Source organism: Copadichromis virginalis, linkage group LG8 (assembly GCF_057382275.1).
Source record: "Copadichromis virginalis isolate Kocher_CV1m ecotype Utaka linkage group LG8, C_Virginalis_male_GT1.1, whole genome shotgun sequence".
Lineage (NCBI taxonomy): Eukaryota > Metazoa > Chordata > Actinopteri > Cichliformes > Cichlidae > Copadichromis > Copadichromis virginalis.
In genome coordinates this window covers 21,073,127-21,085,702 of record NC_140625.1, presented here as the reverse complement: position 1 = coordinate 21,085,702, position 12,576 = coordinate 21,073,127, and the positions used below count along the sequence as shown (strand labels likewise).

Genomic DNA, 12,576 nt, shown 5'->3' with positions numbered 1-12,576 from the left:
TCAGCTACCGTACCGTAGTGACAACACGGCAAAGCACTTTGGTCCGACTCCGGCTGTGGTTGAGCTGGCTAGCTTGGCTGTAAAGTAGCTCTCGAGTTTGTAGTAGATGCGGGCAGTCAAGTTCTGACAAATAAATTGACGTAAGTTTCTCTCAAGGCCATATTTATCTTTTTTGGGCTGAGTTTTAAGGCGCCCAGTGGTCCTTTTTGTTAAAACATGCTAACTGGGGTGGTGGCTGTTGGCTAGCTTGCGTGCAATAAAGATCTGGTCCGTTTGTGCACCGGAATTAAATAGCCCGGCGTTAGCTCGGGATTTAAAAATGAGTAGCAACGTGTATGAGAGGTTAATTTAGCATTAAAACAAATATAATGAGATCATTACCAGTAGAAGAGTCTGCTCTTACAAAGTTATTAACCGACAAAAGCTAACGCTACGGTTTCTGACACATGATTGCTAAATGCTAATAAAAGCTAACTACATGTTATGTTAGCTTGCCTAAAAGGGGGCTTAACGATAGTTTAATTTAGAGGATAACTACATTCATTTCATTGTGATAATTAACATATAACTTTGCACAACCGTATTCGAAAGCTAGATTTATGTATAGACGATTAAGTTACTGCTGTTACAGGTAATAGCCTGAGGTACTCTGGAAAGTAAGAATATTCGAGATATAAATGCGAATTTTGTGTTATTAATAAGCCAACATTATATATTTTAGGGACTGGGATATAGTGTAATTGGTTTAGCGGAGTCTGTTCTGCTGTCCAGGATTTGGAATTTGAACACTTGTAGAGGAAGATGAGGCTGAAAGAGATCCAGAGGACTGCCCACCAGGCGTGGAGTCCTGCCGGGCACCATCCTATATACTTGGCCTTGGGAACAGCAGCACAACAGCTTGATGCTTCTTTCAACACCACAGCTGCTATAGAGATATTTGAGATGGATTTTTCTGACCCCTCACTGGACATGCAGCTCAAAGGGTCGTTGGCAACTACAAACAGGTAACGTACAGAAGAGATAAATGATGACCACACAAGACCACACATTCATGGCAAGAGTATAAGCCACTGATTGTTTCCACACAGCCTATATCAGCAACCATGGAAAAGGTTTACCACGTTATGCCGCTTTGATATGATTATTGGCTCCCTGATTGATTCGGTTAGTTTTATCACAAGCTGCAGACAGTGACTGTCACAGAAGGGACACTTCATGTTGTGACTTGCCCGTAAATTCCTTACACTGATAAAACTGAATGTTTTCAAATGGTTGTATCAACAAGTAAATTCAGGCCTGCCAGTTAATTTGATACCACATAGATAAAACTAGTGCAATCTTAAAATAAACGTTTACTTATTAATAATTAAATTAATGTTGCTCATTTGCTATCTTTTTAATTGTTCTCACATCTTGCTTTAGAATCATTCTTCCATTTTTTTTATTTTTTGAGATATTTAGTGTAGTTATTTGTTCAGAAGACAGCATGTTAAAGAAATAAAGCATATAACCTTTGTAGTATGCAGTCTATGACTGGGTGCTAATAACTTGCTATGTCATTTATAGGTTGCATAGTATAGTGTGGGTAAATTTTGGAAGTGGAGCAGATGGTACTGGAGGAAGGCTGGTTGGTGGTAGTGAAAATGGAACACTGACTGTCTATGATCCAGAGGCAATAATGAACTCCAGTGGGGAGGCTGTAGTGGGACAATCTGACAAACATACAGGACCTGTCCGAGCATTAGATTTCAACCATTTTCAGGTAAATAGAAACCTGCTAGTGATTTCCTTTGTCATTCAAAGACAGTCGGTACAGACGTCCCTCTGTGTTTCAGATTGATGTTTTAATTTATTAATTTTTAGAGTAACCTCCTTGCGTCAGGAGCAAATGATTCAGAGATATACATCTGGGATCTAAACAACTTCAGCAGTCCTATGACTCCAGGAGCAAAGACACAGGTGAGTACATGATGGGATCACGTGGTTTGTCATGGTGTTGAAATCTTATTCTCTTCTAAACCAATGTGTTTATAATGAGTCAAACCACAATTCCCCAGTAAGTAGGTTTTGACTTTTCTTTTTCTTTTTTTTTGCCTTTATAGTTTTAATATCGGTGAGAAACAATGAAATCACAAGAATATTTTATTTGTGGTTGTATAGTTATATAATACTTGCTTGCTAAGGAGTAAATTTAAGCCTTGGTGTCTATACTTCTTACCAACATTTGGGTATAACCTTGTTCTCCTCAGTATCAAGATAGCTGAATAAAACATGTCTGCACAGGCTGTCTATATTTCATGGGAGTCCTTGCTGTTAGAATAAGCCATGGTTACATGATATTTCCATAACAGAAACAAACAGTGTTTGCATGGCATTTGCATTCCTGGGTGTAATGATTGTGAAGTTCTGGCTAATACTGATGTTTTTCACATAGCACTTTTACCACTGGAAGCATTCCAAGTCTATGGCAATCAACATGAATAGTGTCACCCAGTACTTATTTTTTGCTCATATGTCAAACCGTCCCTATATGCATATAATCATGAGGGATCTGTTGTAGTAAGACTCACAGGTAGACTTGTTTTTATTTTAGACTAACAACTTTTGTTTTTTCTTTTCTTTTTCAGCCTGCTGAAGATATCAGTGTAGTCTCATGGAACCGGCAGGTTCAGCACATCCTGGCCTCTGCTAACCCCAGCGGGAAAGCAGTCGTCTGGGACCTGAGAAAGAACGAGCCCATCATCAAGATCAGTGATCATAGCAACAGGGTTGGTGGCTTAAATAAAGTCCAGAGTTCCTTCTGTAAAAGTAATGAAATCATGTGAACAAGTCAAAAAGGCTTATCTATCATTTTAAAGCAACATGTGTTGAGACAAGACTATTTGTAGAATGCAAAATCCCACTTTTATCCTGTTTTGCTCTGGATGCTCAGTAATTTGACTCATTTGTTAATCAAAAATGCAGATTTTAATGTTGCATCCTGTAGAAATGAACTCTCATATTTTTAACTCTTTACTTTTATGTGATTTCAGATGCACTGTTCAGGAATGCTCTGGCACCCTGATGTGGCCACTCAGTTGGTCTTGGCCTCTGAAGATGACCGACTGCCAGTGATCCAGATGTGGGACCTTCGCTTTGCCACATCACCTCTTAAAGTACTGGAGAACCATACAAGGGGAATTTTGTCTATATCCTGGAGCCAGGCTGACTCTGAGCTCCTGCTTAGTAGTGCTAAAGACAATCGGATCCTTTGCTGGAATCCAAACACAGGAGAGGTACACAATCTTAATTACTGCTCATGTATCAGGGATTCTGCAATTGTTTGGCAAGCCTCTAAGCTACTGAGCTATTCCACCTTATTAGGTTAATGTTTCTCTTACAGGTTTTACACATATAAACCAGCTGTTAAAGACTATAGTTTTCAAAGTTAAAAAAAAAAAACCCAGGCAAATATTATGACGTAATATCATTTTGCCTTTTAAGCTGTCATCCATCCACTTATGGGATAAACTACACTTGATCCTTAGTTGGTAGGCTAAATGACTGCTGTGTGTGAAAAGGTTAACCTTCATTTCATGCTTTACCCTGATATAGCCTTGAAGCAGGAATGAAGCTAGAGTCTGTCTTTCCTTTCTCACTGACTGCAGAGCTGCAGCAATACAGCACCACTGTTGTATCTGTGACACATAATTAGCTAAGTACCTAATATACAACTCCCCAACCTACCTCACCCTCAAGCTAGTTGGAGCTGCTCTGGTAACTTTGTGGCAAGAATCCTGTGTATTATGAGTGAATAAGCCCTCATTGTTGTTACCTATATTTGTTACTCCAATCATGAAAGCTGTGTCTTCTATTCAGGTAATCTATGAGCTTCCAACAACTAACCAGTGGTGCTTTGATGTGGAGTGGTGCCCCAGGAATCCAGCGCTGCTTTCAACGGCATCATTTGATGGGAGAATCACTGTTTACTCTGTGATGGGAGGGAGCTTGAAGGCTCAGCAGCAGAGCACAGCTGAAAGAGTAATGTTTGCTCTGTCTTTAAAAGATTTTGAATTTAACTGTGTTTGTATTTACGGTTTTATTTGTTTAAACCGTGTCTGACCTCCATTGTTTGTCCACAAGATGGTGCCCATGTAAAGCACTTAATATTGACTTATAAACACGTTGTACATTAAGTCTGAACGATGGCTATATCATAGTTGAAAGCTATCACATGAAGCAGGGTCACAGCTAATTATATTTATTCATTAAAATGGTTGATTGATCATCAGCTGTTAAAAATTGCTACAAATATTAATCAGTTTCACAACAGAAATATTGACATGTTTAAATGTCTTGTTTGTCTGCTTGGTCTATGAACTATTTATCAAAATAGCTGCAGTCAGTTAATTGTTTCAGCATATTTGTTTCAACATTTTTTTATGTTTTATTTAACAGATATCATCCTCATTTGACACAATGGATCCCTTTGGTACGGGGCAGGTGCTGCCTCCTTTGCAAGTTCCTCAGCCTCAAGAGCAGGACACCATAGTTCCTCCTCTCAAGAAGCCACCCAAGTGGGTGCGCAGGCCAGTGGGAGCTTCCTTTGCTGTAAGTGCAGCATTTAATGTTTTTGTAGCAATTTTCTTCCATTAAAAACAACAGAACAATTATCTTTATATATGATCTGTTTTTGTTTCTTAGTTTGGTGGAAAGCTGATCACATTTGAGAATCCCAAGTTGCCTCCAGTCCAGAGCCCCCAACCCGTCCCTAGACAAGTGTTTGTGAGCCAAGTTACCACAGAGACAGAGTTCCTACAGCGCTCTAGGGAGCTGCAGACAGCGCTGCAGTCAGGTTCCTTCAACAGTTACTGCCAGGCTAAGATTCAGAGCTCCAAGTCAGATGCTGAGCAGGACATATGGAAGTTCCTTCTGGTTCGCCATCCAGCTACTAAAACCTAATGTTAAATCTGTCAGTCAGTTTTGGGTGTTATTATCCTGTATGCTGATTCACTCTTTTAATTTACAGGTTAATTTTGAGGATGAAGCCCGTATTAAATTCCTTAAACTTTTGGGGTTTAGCAAGGATGAATTGGAAAGAAAGGTATCATGGCTCTTACTTGACTGTAGCTAGTCACTGATATTTAACATTAACTTTAAAATTTCTGTGAATGCACTGGTTCTCTAAATCATATCACATACTTCCTGTTGTGCTTATTCAGATTTCAAAATGTCTGGGGAAGAATTTCCAACCCAATGGACATGGAGTAGATGCCAAAGATCTGGCAGAAAAGATGCAGCGACTCTCCACTGAGGTCAGCACTTCTGCAAATGTACGGTATCTATTTTCAAGCTGTGTGTCTCCTGTTCCATTTAAAACACTCTTTGTTATTTTCAGAGGTCTGATGAAGCAGCTGAAGCTAGAACTTCAGGTTCTGTGTCACCAGCAGATTTTTTCAGCCAGACCCCAAAGGAAAACTCTAACTTTCAGATCCCAGTGTCATGTGGTAAAATTTCTCCTCTGAAAATCTACTGTTATCTGATATTTACTTGTGATTTTATGATTGCATTGATTATCTCCTTCTGTTTTTAAGACACCGATGGTTTGATAAGTCAGGCGCTGTTGGTTGGTAACTTTGAGGGAGCTGTGGATCTGTGTCTGAATGATGGTCGCTACGCTGAAGCAATCCTGCTTTCTATAAGCGGAGGAGAAGAACTGCTGAAGAAAACTCAACAGAAATACCTAAGCAAACAAAAGAATAGCATCTCAATGGTAAGATTATGATTAATAGTGGTCCAGCTCATACAACCACAATGAAATGAATGTTTTTCCTGAATGTATACCTAACGTGTTTGTTCCAACTGCAGCTTATATCATCAGTGGTGACCCAAAACTGGAAAGACATAGTCCAAAGCTGTGAGCTGGACAACTGGAAGGAAGCTCTCGCTGCTCTCCTGACCTATGCTCACCCTGAAGACTTTGCTCGCCTGTGCGGTTAGTATCCACCTTATTCATACCAAATCTACCTGTGCTCATGGTATCTGTTCTAATTTCAGTCCCTCTATTCAAAAAAATTGTAATTTTCTTTTATTCATCATGGTAGATACACTGGGAAGCCGGTTGGAGTGTGAGGGTACAGAGAAGCGTTGCCTGCAGGCATGTCTGTGTTACATCTGCTCTGGAAACATTGAGAAGCTAGTGGAATGCTGGGCCTTGTATAGAGACTGCTCTTCTCCTCTTGGTCTAGAGGTATAATCTTAATATTTGTTCTAATCTGCCTCTAGCAATGATGAACAAACTCTTCTGCTTATTTGAGCAAAGTTTTAATGAGTCGCTGTGCACTTACTGAGATGATTCGGGGGTGAAAAATAGTTACAGTTACCTGCCAGCGAAGAATCTATTAGTCTAAAGGCATTTATTTGTGTTTCAGGATTTGGTTGAGAAAGTCATGATGCTGCGAAAGTCCATTGAACGTCTCCGTAACTGTGAGGTGGCGGTCCAAAGCCCAGTCCTGGCTGAGAAGCTAACCTGTTATGCTGGCATACTGGCTGCAGAGGGTAGCTTGACCACTGCCCTGAGCTACCTGCCTGAGAACTCAGACCAAGTAAAATAGCTATAAATGATTTAATTATTAATGGCACAATTCATTTTTCTTTGCTTTGTTTGATTTGTAATAACTGCATCTGCATGTTTGTCCAATTTTGTCTTGTCAGGCTGGGATCGTGATGCTAAGAAACAGGCTGTTTCACGCTCAGGGAGAGGCTCCTGTCCAACAGCAACCTCCAAACACCTTCAACAGAGTCAGTGTGTCCACTGCAAAGCCCACTCCTGCTGCTCCAACTCCTGCATCAAAAGCACAGTTTACGGTATCAGTTTGTTAGCAATACAATGAATATTAAATATATTTTCCAAAATGAATTTGTATTTAATTTGTATTCATTTGTATTTTAGAGTCATTACCAGCCCTCTCCTGCTGCTCAGATGACTGCACAACAGCAGCCTCCTTTGCCATCGGTTTTTACCCCTCAAGCTGCTCCAACCAACCCTGGGCCTGGTTGGTTGGAGCCTTCTTCTCATGTACTGCCACCCAGTACGACCCGCCCTGCCCTGAGACCCTCCTACCCCCAACATCCTGCTGTGGCTCCAGGTTTGACCATTTGTAGAATATTTGAATTTATTTGTATTTTTTGCCCTTTTTTGTTTCTTGATATTATGGCAATCATTTGTGGCTTTTCCCAGGTTTCCTTCCTCACCAGCCATTCCAGCCTCAGTCACCGTCCACTGCTGGACCTCCAGTGTTTCCACCTCCAGGTCCTTCTATGCCAGCTGCTACTTTATCAGGGCCTCAACTGCCACCTTCATCGTCAGCTGCTGGAGGCCTACCCCCCATGCCCAGCCCCGGGGTGCCACCAATAAGCTTCATGCCACCTACCTCCTCAGGCTTTGCACCACCTCGCTCCCAGCCTGGAGCCCCGGTTCCAGTGTACCCAGGAAGCCTTCACAACCAGGGTACTGCACCTCCGTCTGTTCCCTATGTTCCTCCTGGATCTGGATATCCACAGGGTGGACCTGGAGCTCCTGCTGCAAAGCCCTTCCCAGCTCCAGTGGTGGCTCCTCCTCCTACTGGTATGAGATCACAGCTACATTGTTTCCTGACACCGTTCCACATTTTTTTAGTCATGAATTTAAAGAAAGAAATTACAGAGGTCAGCAGGAATGTATTGCTCGTGGTGATTTACATCTGTTCCGCTGTCACTCCTTTTTGACTTGCAGGATACTTTCCCTGGCTGAATTCCCAGTGTGACAACCAAGGTGACAGGGTTAGGGCTGGATATGGAATAAGGGAGGATCAAACAATCCATTCAAGAACCAGAAAAAAAATATCTGTGCAAAACAATATAGTATCCCTAAATTAACCTCAAAGTTAATATGCGTTGGTTTGCAATCCATGCAGATCTTCTCCATTTGTCTGGTTTCTTGATGATTGTTTGTGTTACCCTATATTGAAGGGAAATGTAAAGACTTACCTGGTGTATTTTTTATATGTGAGCTCTAAATGAATTTTCCAGACTCAGACAAGACTGTAGATGATTCTGTGTCAGGCAATTAAAGATGACGCGCATATATATACATTGCTATTTGAAATTAAAGCATAAGTAGGACATTTTTAAACACTTGCAGCTGCTACATAATTAACCTGAAATAGACTCAGTATGATATTCATAGAATTTTTCTTTCTGTTTTTTTGCCTTTGAGTGAATAATGCTGCCTGAAAATTTGCTTGTTTGTTTCTGCATAAACTGCCAAATCTGTATGGCTTGACTTGCAGTGTTTTTACCACCTGGGCCCAAAAAGATTGTCTCTTGTAGACAATCCTTGGTTGCTTGAGTGTATCTAAACAACGGATGTTAGTAATTCCTTAATAATTGTCATTATTCTTCTGATTCAGGATCTCAAGAAGGCTGGAATGACCCACCTACAGTGCGAGGTGGACCCAGGAAGAAGAAGGTAAGCCTGCATTTCTTACTGTCAAAATACTGTTCTGCTGTATGCTTGCAAATGTAGTAAAAGCAGCTATATTGTTGTGCGGCACCACGTTCCTTTGAGGAGAGCATTGTTATTCTCTCGAGAGCTCACTAAACTAAACTAGCAGACTCTCTTAGTTTAGTTCACCCTTATTGAAAACTCAAGCACATTCACATTAAGCACTTCTTCTTTCTTGCAGGCAAGAAAGGCAGATGAATTTATGTTACACCAACAGTTTAGCAAAAATGTAACAAATGTGTCATTTATTGATATACCAAAACTAAACTGCTTGGTTCATTGTTTTTTTCCTCACTCATTATAATATACTTTGTTGTATATTCAGGTTCCTGATAACTATACTCCACCAGCCCCCATCACAGCACCTGTGATGAGATTCCCAGTGGAGGCTGCTCAGCCCCATGACAACACCCAGGTACCCCCTGGAGCCCCTCAAGAGCCCAGCGTACAGGTTGGTGTCAAACGAGGGGGCTGTTTTGTGAATTCTCAACAGTAACACCTTGTCACCTTATGTTTCTGTGCTTGTGTTATTCAGCTCCTCCAGCAGCTGCCATCAGAGAAGGTGCAGCAGAAAGAAATCCCTCCTGAGCACATGGTTCTCAAGTCCACCTTTGACAGCCTGGTGCAGCGCTGCCAGCTAGCTGCAGGAGACCCAGTAAGTTCCACAGTCTGTAGCTGCATCTAGGTTTCACAGTTTTTCTGGTGCAAATGTTTTTGTTGATTGAAACAAAATTATTTTGTTATTGGATACAAAGTGACAAGAAGTGTTTCTCTTTCAGCAAACTAAAAGAAAACTTGATGATGCTGCCAAGCGCTTGGGGCACCTGTATGATAAGCTGAGAGAGCAGTCGGTAAGGATCAGAAGTGATCAGATTCAAAAATTATTTTTAAAAAATTGACAGAAAAACTTGACTTTAAAAAGCTGCTTTTAAATGATACAGTGCAGTTAGAAATGCATTGTGTACTTAAACAGAATCTGAGGTAAAAGTTGATAAATCTCAATATCACTTTGTCTTTCTTGATATTCCCTTTTTGTCTGCTTAAAATTTTGTTGTGAGGGTAAAACCACTGAGTTTCTTCTCACTATGTAGCAATGACTTAAAAAGATCAAATGCTGTTTACATTAACCTGCCAAAACCACAAAAACAAAAAGCAGGTGTGTTTCTATGGGTGACATGTTTGCACCATTTCCGTTTTGACCACCACAAATAAAATTCAGCTGACTCTTGTTGCATTAATAGATATCACACTCTCAACCTCAGAAAAAAGGACATAAAACCTGCATGATGAGCTAAGCCTTGTCAAGGACCACCACTGTGATAGCAATGCTTTATAATTCTAAGTCAGTGCTGTACAGTGGAGGTGCACTGCATTACCTGAAATAAAAAAGTGCTTTTGTCAATTTAAGAATAAATGTTTATGGATATATACAATAAAATATTAGGTCTTTAAAAGGTTTGAGTTAAATGAACATGCCACACACTTAAGGTCACCTATTTAAAGACTAAAGAAAATGTTTAAACCATTGTGTACTCACTACACTGACAATATGAAACGTACCTGGATCTGTTTAATCCATCTCAGCAGGTAATTGTGTACGCTAACCTGCCAAGTGCTTAACGTTACCTTGAATTTTTAAAGTACAATTTTTTTTTACAAGAGATCTAAAAGCTAGAGTGCATGTCAGACATCGGGATGAAGTTGTAAACCTGATATTTTTACTTGTTATGACTTTAAAAAAAAGGACCCAGGACATGCTCTACTTGAATCCAATGGCAACTAAGGGCTCAGCCAGTAAAAAAGCATAGTCTTTGTGAAGATAGCTGAGAAAATGATCAGTCTTAGTCCATTATATGTATTTGTAACTAAGCAAGCGTCAATTTGAGTTTACTGATGTAATTGTTGCTATCAGTGGGCACTCGAGATGCTCTAGGTAGAATGCAATACAAAGAAATAAAGTAGTAAAACAAGACAAACTATGCATTTACAGTGTCCAGTAAATGGGGATAAAACCAGAATTAAGTATGCAGTACAAGCTAAACATTTTCCATGAGCACACCAGTAAACAGATTCGGGGGATCTACAGGGATAACTGTTTACAACACAATTGCTATTAATAGTTATTAACATGAAAAAGGATCATAGATGAATGTTAATGTTCCTTCACTTAAATCATATTTATTCAACATCATCGCACTCTGCATTTTTCTTCAGTCATCCACCTGCAGACACCTAATGCTCCCACCAGGGGGGGTCACTTCACAGTTTAAGAACTACTGTGTTTACCATGCTGAAGAAGTGGGAGAAAAAAGAAAATATAGAACTTGGGATTTGCCGTTTTTTGTGACTTAAACTGCAACAGTAAATTAGATTTTTCACAATTTTCTCACATAGTACAGTAAAAACTTTAAACATAATATAATTTCCCTACTGCCTCTCAGCTCTCTCACAACATCCTGAGCGGACTCCATGAGATCAGTCGCTGTGTGGCCAGCCAGAACTACCAGCGGGGTTTGGAGGTCCACACTCAGGTGGTCAGCAGCAGCAACTTCAGCGAGATCTCCGCCTTCATGCCGATCCTCAAAGTAGTCATGACTATCGCCAACAAGCTGGGCGTGTAACCTCCAGGTTCACCACCAACCAGACTTCAGTGTTACCATATTGTTGTATATGTATTTATTTCTTTTTGGCCTGATGACTTGCGTCAATAATGAGAATAATGGCTGATAATATTACAGATCGTGTTCTTCATCACTTCGTACAGTTTCCTTGCCAGAAGACTTGCCTGATTTGGGCAGTCAGGTTGGTTTTTGTAGAGAGTTGTCGATGTTGCTGTGATAATTTTACAAAACAAGAAAGAGGAAAAAAAAGTTGAATGTATTCCAAAATTTGTGATTCTGTGTACATTCAAGAGTTGATGTAATATACGAAGCAAGTGGTGCAAAGTCTGAATTGAGGTAGTTTACAAAGTGGTGCATTTTCATATTCCATATTACACTGCACACCAGTGCATATAGAAGTCCAGTTCAGCATTAGAAACAAACATCTTTGACTAGGAACTCTCATCTCCAAAGGTCAGACTAAAAATCATGAAAATAAACTCTGGGCTGCACTTACTATCCACCCTGTCGGTGTTCTTTGTGTGAGGGAGGAACAGGCTGACACGCTTTACTCGGTGTGTATAATTTTACAACAACAACAACAACAACAAGCATCAACACGTTTAAACACTGTAACATAGATCTTACTGTTCTCTACACTTGCTGTAATAGATTGTTTCCAGTTCATTGTGCCATGTGTGTTTTTGGGCCAAAGTACTGCAGAAGAATGTCATAGAGTGATTGTAAAGTTTTGCTGTTTTATTTCCTCTTCCACACTTTATTAGCACTGGTACAATATTTCCTGATAGCTTGTGTGAACGACTGAAGTTTTTTTGTTTTGTTTTTTTTCTCAGTCTTGCTTCAGTATGCATTTTAACTACTTCCCCTATTGCTCACGGGGCAGCTTGTAAAACAAAAGTACACAATTTTATGTTAAACTGAACATGAACTAACATCCCCTCTGTGTTAGCCACTCCTTCTGTTAAAGATACACTATTCCTCTTTATCCAGGCCACATCTTATCCTTTCATAACCTAAAGTTCCCATTTTTAAATCATACAAGTTTTAGATTAGATCATAATAATGATATGACTTAAAGGATTTGACAAAACAAAGATCTTAAGAGTTTTGTAGCTGAACATAAAACTTTATAGTTTGGTGTGTTGTGGCAGCAGAAGGCAGTGAAGTGCCTCAGTGTGCCCATTGTGGTTGCACAGATATTTATACAATCCATCTTGCTTACTTTATTCATTTCGGTATCCTTTTTTCAAATAAAATTTCACTTAAAAGGTTGCACGTTTCTAAACATTATCTGTCTCCTTGTTCATATTCAATACAATTTTTTTGTCCTTTTTCTAGTGATCCCTGTAAGGGAGGTCATTTGCCTGTTGCACCAACCCTCTGCATGACTTCCTTCACTACATCCAAGAACTTGTGTGGTCTTCTTTTTCC

The 12,576-nt window shown here is 40.0% G+C and overlaps 1 protein-coding gene across 2 annotated transcripts; it reads left to right on the top strand.

Moving 5' to 3' along the window:
* The first annotated feature begins 15 nt into the window (after window positions 1-15).
* Window positions 16-12,417, top strand: sec31b (SEC31 homolog B, COPII coat complex component). Of its 2 annotated transcripts, XM_085466485.1 has the most exons (25): window positions 16-140; window positions 772-1,004; window positions 1,567-1,762; window positions 1,864-1,959; window positions 2,628-2,768; window positions 3,033-3,275; window positions 3,859-4,020; window positions 4,438-4,590; window positions 4,684-4,914; window positions 5,009-5,083; window positions 5,202-5,294; window positions 5,378-5,486; window positions 5,574-5,752; window positions 5,848-5,974; window positions 6,084-6,229; window positions 6,411-6,584; window positions 6,694-6,846; window positions 6,932-7,127; window positions 7,220-7,606; window positions 7,754-7,792; window positions 8,430-8,488; window positions 8,850-8,975; window positions 9,060-9,179; window positions 9,304-9,375; window positions 10,966-12,417. In XM_085466485.1, the coding sequence occupies exons 2-25, from the start codon at window positions 802-804 to the stop codon at window positions 11,143-11,145; spliced, it is 3,660 nt and encodes a 1,219-aa protein (XP_085322611.1). In that variant the 5' UTR covers window positions 16-140; window positions 772-801; the 3' UTR covers window positions 11,146-12,417. The 2 variants fall into 2 exon arrangements, with proteins under 2 accessions (XP_085322611.1, XP_085322612.1); XM_085466486.1 differs by lacking the exon at window positions 7,754-7,792.
* The last annotated feature ends 159 nt before the right edge of the window (window positions 12,418-12,576 follow it).